Raw genomic sequence first — 10,150 nt, forward strand, 5'->3', positions numbered from 1 at the left:
ATTGATTCCACTATTTATCCTGTTACAGAAACCTGGCTTGTTTAGCGGCTGTCATGTCTACCTTTATGGTAGCTTTCGGCCCCCTTATCCAAGCAAAAAAGAACTGGAAGCTTTGATCAGAGCTGGTGGTGGCATAGTTTTGGCTAGAGAACCAAACCCAGAATCCATTCCTGATATTGAGAAGACAGTTCCCTTTCATACCAACCCTACTGGTCCCCTTAGTGGCTGTTCACATTATATAATTTATCAAGAAGGATCATCAGAGCCACGGCTCAAGTATGACATGACACATATCAAATCACTTCCTATGTCATGGTTAACGGAATCACTTGATCATTTTGAACTGGTATCGCCATTTAAATAAATGTATGACTGAGGATAGATGAAATGTTTGAGATTGTTCACAAATTTGTTGTGTTTTTTGTTTATATCAATGATGTACATATATACATATACCAAGGCTTTTTCCCCCTTACAAGGGAGGTAGCCAAAAAGGAAAAGGCATAAAATCATTCCCACCCATTCCATCCCTGAATACACTCCACACCCCTCCACCCTCCCTCCCATCTTAGCACCTCCTGGATGATGGGTCATCCCTGCACCTTGTCCACTGCCCTGGGTCAGAAGCAGTGTCGCAAGATACAGCACATCCACAACAAGGCCGCTTCATTAAATTGGCAACCCCCCCTCTCCGTCCCCCCATGCATAAAAGGAGAAGACGGGGAGAAATCCCTTCGGGCTGCGTCAAATTTTGCTCACACATACTACCTCACCCCCCCATCCCCTCACCCATTCCACCTCATGCATCACAACATCATCTATATACAACCATTCTCCATTCACCCCTGTCTTCTGTCCTCTCCCGTCCTTCCTCAACAGACATTCCCCTCTTCCCCAAAGCCCCCTTCACCCCATCCATTCACCTCATCCTAGGACTTCCCCTCATGTTCACTCCCTCCACATCTGCCTTTCATACCTCTTTTACTAGTCTTTCTTCACTCATTCTTTCCATGTGTCCAAACCATCCTAATACTCTTTCATCAACCCTATCTCCCAACTCCTTTTCCACCCCCGTTCTTCTCCTCACCTCCTCATTTCTCACTCTATCTAGCCTAGTAACCCCCATCATACTTCTCAGACACCTCATCTCAAACACATTCAAACTCCTTCTCTCTTCTTCTCTTATGTTCCATGTTTCTGCCCCATACAGTGCTGTCGGCACAATCACTCCTTCATATAGTCTCCTCTTAGCATCCATTCCCAAATGTCTACTCATTACACTCTTCAATCCACCAAGGCATTTACTTGCTTCTCTCAATCTACATTCTACCTCCACCTTCACTCCACCTTTTCCTGCCACATTTGCACCCAAGTATCTAAAACTATCCACTTCCTCCAGTCGCTCTCCCTTAATGCTCACTTCCAGTATACTGCCACTTTCACCCCTTGTACATATCATCACCTTACTTTTACCCACATTTATCTTTAGCTTTCTTCTATCACATACTCTCCCAAACTCTGTCACCAACTTCCTCAGTCCCTCATCCGATCCTGCCACAAGCGCAGTGTCGTTCAGAAACAACAGCTGGCTCACCTCCCACTTTTCTCCATTTTCTTTAACCATCTCCAATCCCTTGCCCACTACCCTTGCACTTACCTCTTGCACTACCCCATCCATGTATAAGTTGAACAGCCAGGGCGACATAACGCATCCTTGACGAAGTCCCACCTTTACCTCGAACCACTCACTCTCTCCATTTCTCATCCTGACACAAGCTCTACTACTCTCATAAAAACTATTGACAGCTCCTAGAAACTTTCCTCCTATCTCATATATCTGCATAACCTCCCACAGTGCCTTTCTGTCTACCCTATCGTAAGCCTTTTCCAGATCCATAAAAGCCCAAAAAACATCCCCTTTTCTATAGCTTTCTCACATATTTGTCTTACCACAAAGATCTGATCTACACAACCTCTACCTGTCCTAAATCCACACTGTTCCTCACCAATTACTCCCTCTGTTCCTCTCCTAATCCTCTCAATCAAGATCCTCCCATAAGCCTTCCCAACTACACTTAACAAGCTAATCACTCTGAAACTACTACATTCACACTTGTCCCCTTTTCCCTTGTAAAGTGGAACTATACAGGTACTCCTCCAGTCCTCCGGCACTCTACCCTCTCTCCAGCAAACATTAAATAACCTCACCAGCCAGTCCACCATCACTGTACCTCCTTTTTTTAGACATTCTGCATGGCATCCATCCAGACCAGGTGCCTTACCTGCTTTCATCATCTTAACAACTGCCTTCACTTCATCCTTCCTTATTTCTCCTCCATTTTCCTCACTCATCACTCTCATTTTCTTAGCACTTCCCACTGCAACTATCTTTCCCTCTCTATCCTCCTTCACATTTAGCAACTCCCTAAAATACTCTGCCCATCTTCCCCTTACTGCCTTCTCTTCCATTATCATCTCTCCATCTGCACCTTTTACCTTTTCTTCTCTACTTGATTCGCCTCCTCTTCCTCTCTTAATTTCTTTCCAAAACATCTTTTTATTACTTTCAAAATTTTCTGTCATACTCTTACCCCATTTCACATCCGCTATCCTCTTTGCCTCCTTTACCTTGTGCTTTACTTCTCTTTTCTTTTCTTTGTACCTCTCATACGACTACCTCTTCCTATTTTGTAACCAATCTGTGAAACCTTGCTTTACTTCTACAACCTTCTTTGTTTCCTCATCCCACCATTCACTACCCTTCCTTCTATTTCCTCCTGTTCTTGTTCCACACACCATCTTTGCACACTTTGTGACTCCCTCCTTGAACCATCCCCATTCCTCCTCCACACCTAGCTCTACTCTGTCCTTCACTCCCTCCCACTCCTCCTTCAGCTTCTTCTTGTGCTCCTTCTCCTTTTCCTTTTCATTTAAAGAGTTCACTCTAAGCACCTCCCTACCTTTTGTCCCTTTCCTCTTTCTCCATCTATCCTCCACTCTCAACTTACCTTCCACCAAAAAATGATCTGATATTCCCCCACCCTCTCCCCTTAGCACATGTACATCCCAAACTCTTCCTATCATAGTCCTATTTACCACTACATATTCCATCAATGCTATCTACCACCCTTCCATCCACCACCCTCTCCCATGGGTACTTATGCTTGACTTTCTTCCGAAACACTGTATTTGCTATCATCAACTCTCTAGACACATTTCCACCATCAACTCTCCACTACAATTCTTTCCTGGAACTCCACATTTCCCAACCACTCCATCAATTGGACCATTTCCTACCCTAGCATTAAGGTCTCCCAGTACTATTACATTGACATTTCTCCCTAAATCCTCTATGCACTCATTTAAATCTATCCAAAAGGCCTCCCTTTCTTCTACACTCTTCTCACTGCCAGCCCCATATGCACTTACAAAGACCCACATCTCCTTTCCCAGTTTCACCTTCATCCACATTATCCTTGAAGAAACCTCCTTCCACTCCACTTCATGTTTACCTATCTCTTCACTTACTAGAATAGCCACCCCTTCCCTCCCTCGCCCTCTCTTCACTCCTGATAACCTCCCACTTACACTCCCAAACTTACACTCACCCTTCCCTTTCAACTTAGTTTCACTCAAAGCCAACACATCCATCTTTCTTCTCATAAACATACTACCTATCTCTTCCCTTTTACTCTCATCTGTACCACATCCACGCACATTAAAAGACCCAAACCTTAGGGTGCTGGTCAGAAAACTCCTAGACCCTCTTATGCCTTTACTTTTTCGTTTAGGAATGTCCCCTGTGGGGCTACAAGGAGAAGGATGCCTAGTCCCACTCCCCGTCCCTTTCTTCTCGCCTCTTACGATCCAAGTGGAAATACTTGGTGGCAGTATTCTTTTCCCCCACCACAGGGAATTCCCCCACAGCAGAAAATGAAATACTCAGAGAAATGGTACAGGACAGCAGCAAGAGGTTGGGGGACAGCATAACGGAGGGACAGCCATAGTATAAAAGTGTCATCATTTCTCTATGAAGAGTTTTCCTCTATCATAGACAAAATGATGTGTGGCTCTGGTCCGTAGGGGCGCCCCATATAGACCCTAAAGTATCAACTGCATGCTACTTTGCCACAATAACAAGCAGCCAATACCCCAAAAGTGAGAATATGTTTAGTATAGAAATAAAATGTACTTGAGACAACTTGAACTTCAATTGGCTTTCATTGACCAACATGATATAGGAAATAGAAATACATATATATACCATAGGCTTTTTCCCCCTTACAAGGAAGGTAGCCAAAAAAAAAAGGCATAAAAACCATTCCCACCCATTCCATCCCTTAATACACTCCACTCCCCTCCACCCTCTACCCTCCCTCTTATCTTGGCACCTCCTGGATGATGGGTCATCCCTGCATCTTGTCCACTGCCCTGGGCCAGAAGCAGTGTCGCAAGACACAGCACATCCACAGCAAGGCCACTTCATTAAATCGGGAACCCCCCTCTCCGTCCCCTCATGCAGAAAAAGAGAAGACGAGGAGAAATCCCTTCGGGTTGCGTCAAATTTTTCTCACATACTACCTTGTCCCCATCCCCTCACCCATTCCACCTCATGCATCACAACATCATCCATATACAACCATTCTCCATTCACCCCTATCTTCTGTCCTCTCCCGTCCTTCCTCAACAGACATTCCCCTCTTCCCCAAAGCCCCTTTCACCCCATCTATCCATCTCACGCTAAGTTGCCCGCCTCATGTTCACTCCCTCCACATCAGCCTTCCAAACCTCTTTTACTAGTCTCTCTTCACTTATTCTTTCCATGTGTCCAAACCATCCCAATACTCTTTCATCCACCCTATCTCTGAACTCCCTTACCACCTCTGTTCTCCTCACCTCCTTATTTCTCACTCTATCCAACCTAGTAACCCCCATCATACTTCTCAGACACCTCATCTCAAACACATTCAACCTCTCTCTTCCTATCTTATGTTCCTGTTCTGCCCCATACAGTGCTGTTGGCATAATCACTCCTTCATACAATCTCCTCTTAGCCTTCATTCCCAAATGTCTATTCCTCATTACACTCTTTAATCCACCAAGGCATTTACTTGCTTCTCTCAATCTAAATTTTACCTCCACCTCCACTCCACCCTTTCCTGCCACATTCACACCCAAGTATCTAAAACTATTCACTTCCTCCTGTCGCTCTCCCTTAATGCTTACTTCCAGTCTGCTGCCACTTTCACCCCTTGTACATCTCATCACCTTACTTTTACCCACATTTATCTTCAACTTTCTTCTTTCACACACACTCCCAATCTCTGTCACCAACTTCCTCAATCCCGGTCCTGGAGACGCAGCGTCTACGTCTTGGGACCACCCCCCAACCCCAAGAGTTGGGGGCCAAACAGCGGCAACCAGCCCTGGCCACCAGCTCTACGCAGGTGGCACCGATCCCCAAGAGGAGCTGCGTCTGCCTTGGGGAGTACCACAATCCTTTTTCTCAACATGCAATATTACGTTTTTTCTGCACCGAGGGGTGATTTTCCGGCGATCACCCCTCTTCTACTTTTAGCTGGAGATGTAGAGAGCAATCCTGGGTCCACCACAAAATACACATGCCCAACATGCTCTAAACCCATTACTTCGAGGAGACAGACAAAGGGCTCAGTTCAGTGCAATATGTGCAAAAACTGGGCCCACCTCACTTGTACAACACTTGCTGACACAAACCAATACACATTTTGGCCACTGGCTCTGATTGGGCCAATATCACACCTACATGTTGAAGGCCACAAGGTCCACTCAGGCCAAAGGTGTGCAGGCGCTAGAGGCAGAAAGGCAAAAATCCAGCCAGGGTCTCAACTTCGGCTGGTCCTCATGCATATGTCCTTAGGCCCAAGGTTTTGACATGTACCTCAGTGTTTAGTGCATGAGTCTCTTCCTCTGATGCAAGATAGGGCTAAGTTGGCTGATCTGATGATTTTGGTTAGTACAATTACATCATCCTTTATGATATAAATAATCAATGACATTTCATTCCATGATTTGTTATTTGTACTTGTGTTCTTTGACCTGATTGGCACGAATGCAACAGTGGTTTTCATTGGGGAATTAAGACACATCTTGTGACCTGATTCACCAATGATTTGAATAAAAGGTCAGCCAAGGGCTCCTTCCAGCAGTCATCATGATAGTTAGCCATGCATCTTCAGGCAATGCACTTTCCTCTTGCTGCCACCATGTGCTTCCTTGGCCATCAGCATCTATGCAGTTTCCAGTCCATGAGAAGGAGGACTCACCTGATTCATCCTGCAACTTGTCATTGGAAGCATCCAGTGATAATCTAGATTTTGTGTATACCCTAGATAGTGATGAGCCACTTTCAACTTTTGTGGCACGTACCTAGAGAAACAACACTCCAGGTACCTAAAAAATTTCTTTGTGCAGGAGTGAGCATGTGCCACAGAAGCATAGGTTCTTTGGGAACTCTGGTGTCCAGGAAGACCTGGACAAATACTCATCAGTCATGGATATCTACAAGGCATTTATCATGGATGAACTCATTTCCCACATTGTGAGGTTTGACCAAATTTCATTGAACCTCCATTTTGTGAAGAATAAGGAGCTGGACAGGTGGGACAAGTTGTGGGAGCTGAGGCCAGTCATAAACCTGTTAGGGTTTTCATTTGTGTGTGCGTTAGGTGCCTGGACAACATATTTCCATCAATGAAAGCCTTTGAAATTTTAGGGGTCACCTCAGCCCCCCCCCCCCACACACACACATATGATCCCAGAAAACATGCTCACTTTGGCATAAAGGTATGCATACAATACATATGTAAAATAATATTGGCAATATAGTCTCAGCCTATGGCTGCACTAATTGAAGAAACACGACTGGTGCTGTTGGAACTGCCAGAACCAACAGGCAGTTCATGCATAAGGACCTCAGGGTGGAGAGGAAACGGGACATAGACCACAGGAGTTCCACTGGGAGTGTTGTGCTTGGCATGAAAGGACAAGAGGGTAGTCACCATGCTGAGCACAACCCATATGTCAGCCATAGTAGATGAAGAAAGGCATGGCAAGGTGTTCCAAAAGCCACAGTGTTTTGCCAACTACACTCCATACATGGTGTCGATCTTGACAATCAGTTGGCCAGGTTGTATCCATCTGTCAGGTGATGGCAATAGTGGTACAGAAAGCTGTTCTTTTATATGTATGATGTGGCAGTAGTGAATTACCATGCCATATATAAAACCCTGGCCCACACAGTGGAACAGCAATTCATTCATTCAACACTGAGCAGCCAATAAAGCAACACCATACCCCCCCACCTCACTCCGCACTACTCTGCTTTGCTCGATGCTTGACCAAACTTCAAAAAGAAATTCACAGTACACAAGTACCACTTCTTGTAATAAGAGAAGCTCTCTCTGCCAGAAGATTTATGTCCTTAATTTTCCTGTACTGCCATAGCCCTTGAGGTCTAAAAACTTGGCAGTATGACAGGAGCGGAGGGAAAGCCCTCCCAGTTTTGCACCACTAGTGTACACCTAGCATAGATATATTGTGTGCTTGGCCAGTAAACATGAGATAGAAGATGTCTCCCTAAGTGCTTGCTCCTAGTCCACACCACCACAATATGCAAGGTTGTAAGTGCCATGCCATAACCAACCTCCTCTCCCCTTCCCCCATCCTCATCATCCTTATACTTTTCCAACCACACCCTCTTACAATTGAACCCATCACAAAATACTTCCCCTACTATCATTCTCTTTATTACCATCAATTGAGTTGGACCCCCCACATCCAGAAGAAGATGAACATCTCACTGCCTAGCACAATGGACTGAATCAGGATCAGGGACACTTGTCCCCAACCATCATGAAACAAGGACCTCTGGGAAATTCTTGCCACCCAATACGTTTTCAATGACATGTATCCCAACACAATGTCTTTATATTTATCACTGATGATACAACCACAGAAACTCTTTCCCACAGAACACTAAGGAAGTCTTTACCAAAAAGATTTGAGATACTGGGCCCACCTGAACTTAACACAAACAGAACTCTAGTCATTACACAGAGGAAGTAAAGAAAATGAACTCAGAAAGGGACCTAGGAGTAACTATGGTATCTTAAATGACATGACACCAGACAATCATGTCAACAAATTAGTCAGAAAATTTTTACTTATTAAGATCAATGAAAGTTGCCTATGATTACATGGATGAAGAAATTGTAAAGAAAATACTAGTTAGACTGATAAGACCAAAGTTGGAACACACAGCATCTCTATGGACACCTAGTTATATATATAAAAATGGAAATGGTCAAAACTAAAAATTTTGAACGAAAGTGCGTGACCCGAACAAAAGGTAACAGGGGGTCATGGACCGGGGTGAGTGTTTTAACAGTGATCTGGCGCGGGGACGGTCTGGAAGAAAACGATTTATACGGTTACTATACACAACAACATGGGTGTATACATAAAAAAAAATTCTCTCTAAACCTTCGAACCTCCTACTCCGGAAATGAGTCATAAAACGGAATTACGGAATTCTGACAAAAGAATCTTTACGAAATATTAATGAGAAAATATTTACGAAATATTGCCAAGAGAATCTTTCCCAAATGTTAACAAGAGAATCTTTACGAAATATTACCAAGAGAATCTTTACGAAATATTGCTAAGAGAATCTTTACGAAATATTGCCAAGAGAATCTATATACATAAAAAACGGAATTACGGAATTCTGACAAAAGAATCTTTACGAAATATTAATGAGAAAATATTTACGAAATATTGCCAAGAGAATCTTTACCAAATGTTAACAAGAGAATCTTTACGAAATATTACCAAGAAAATCTTTACAAAATATTGTTAAGAGAATCTTTACGAAATATTGCCAAGAGAATATATTATATATATAAAAATGGAAATGGTCAAAACTAAAAATTTTGAACGAAAGTGCGTGACCCGAACAAAAGGTAACAGGGGGTCATGGACCGGGGTGAGTGTTTTAACAGTGATCTGGCGCGGGGACGGTCTGGAAGAAAACGATTTATACGGTTACTATACACAACAACATGGGTGTATACATAAAAAAAATATTTCTCTCTAAACCTTCGAACCTCCTACTCCGGAAATGAGTCATAAAACGGAATTACGGAATTCTGACAAAAGAATCTTTACGAAATATTAATGAGAAAATATTTACGAAATATTGCCAAGAGAATCTTTCCCAAATGTTAACAAGAGAATCTTTACGAAATATTACCAAGAGAATCTTTACGAAATATTGCTAAGAGAATCTTTACGAAATATTGCCAAGAGAATCTATATACATAAAAACGGAATTACGGAATTCTGACAAAAGAATCTTTACGAAATATTAATGAGAAAATATTTACGAAATATTGCCAAGAGAATCTTTACCAAATGTTAACAAGAGAATCTTTACGAAATATTACCAAGAAAATCTTTACAAAATATTGCTAAGAGAATCTTTACAAAATATTGCCAAGAGAATCTATTAATTAAATAAAAATGGAAATGGTCAAAACTAAGATTTCTGAACGAAAGTGCGTGACCCGAACAAAAGGTAACAGGGGGTCATGGACCGGGGTGAGTGTTTTAACAGTGATCTGGCGCGAGGACGGTCTGGAAGAAAACTATTTATACGGTTACTATACACAACATGGGTGAGGCACCAGCGGAGAAAGTACGAAGAAATCGGCATTTCTGGAAGTGGGTTACTGAAGTGAAGAAGATTAATAAAAAGTCTCTCGGTGTAAAGGATTTGGCTGTTTTGAAACGTGAACATGCAGTCAAGTTTCCTGATCTCTATAAGTCTTCCAAGGGATTTTCTGTCAGAGAGTCTATAAAGTTGTTTCATCGCAAAGTGTTGTCGTTTAACGACACATTAAAGAAGAATCGACAGTTCGAGTACAAGGATTCAGACTTTGAACATCTTGGAGTTTACAATGGGGATGTTTCGGAGAAAGCTCTGCAAGGGTTTGAGAAACATTACTTTACTGGGTTTAAGAATTTTATAAAAGCGGGAGCAAAAGCTGATCACGTTGAGTATCAGAAGTACTACCTCGAGAGAAGATTTAAAGCCCAGAGAAAGATTGAT

General features: G+C 42.9%; 1 protein-coding gene across 1 annotated transcript in view; it reads left to right on the forward strand.

Moving 5' to 3' along the window:
- LOC143021057 (BRCA1-associated RING domain protein 1-like) overlaps window positions 1-4,213 on the forward strand; it is a 55,387-nt gene extending 51,174 nt beyond the window's left edge. The window contains exon 9 of the mRNA XM_076178270.1: window positions 29-4,213. Within this exon, the coding sequence (XP_076034385.1) occupies window positions 29-364 (336 nt within the window). The 3' untranslated portion in view covers window positions 365-4,213. The remainder of the gene's footprint in view (window positions 1-28) is intronic.
- Window positions 4,214-10,150: the final 5,937 nt, after the last annotated feature.

The sequence above is a fragment of the Oratosquilla oratoria genome, chromosome 3 (assembly GCF_046742065.1).
Source record: "Oratosquilla oratoria isolate Oo_2021 chromosome 3, ASM4674206v1, whole genome shotgun sequence".
Taxonomy (NCBI): Eukaryota; Metazoa; Arthropoda; class Malacostraca; order Stomatopoda; family Squillidae; genus Oratosquilla; species Oratosquilla oratoria.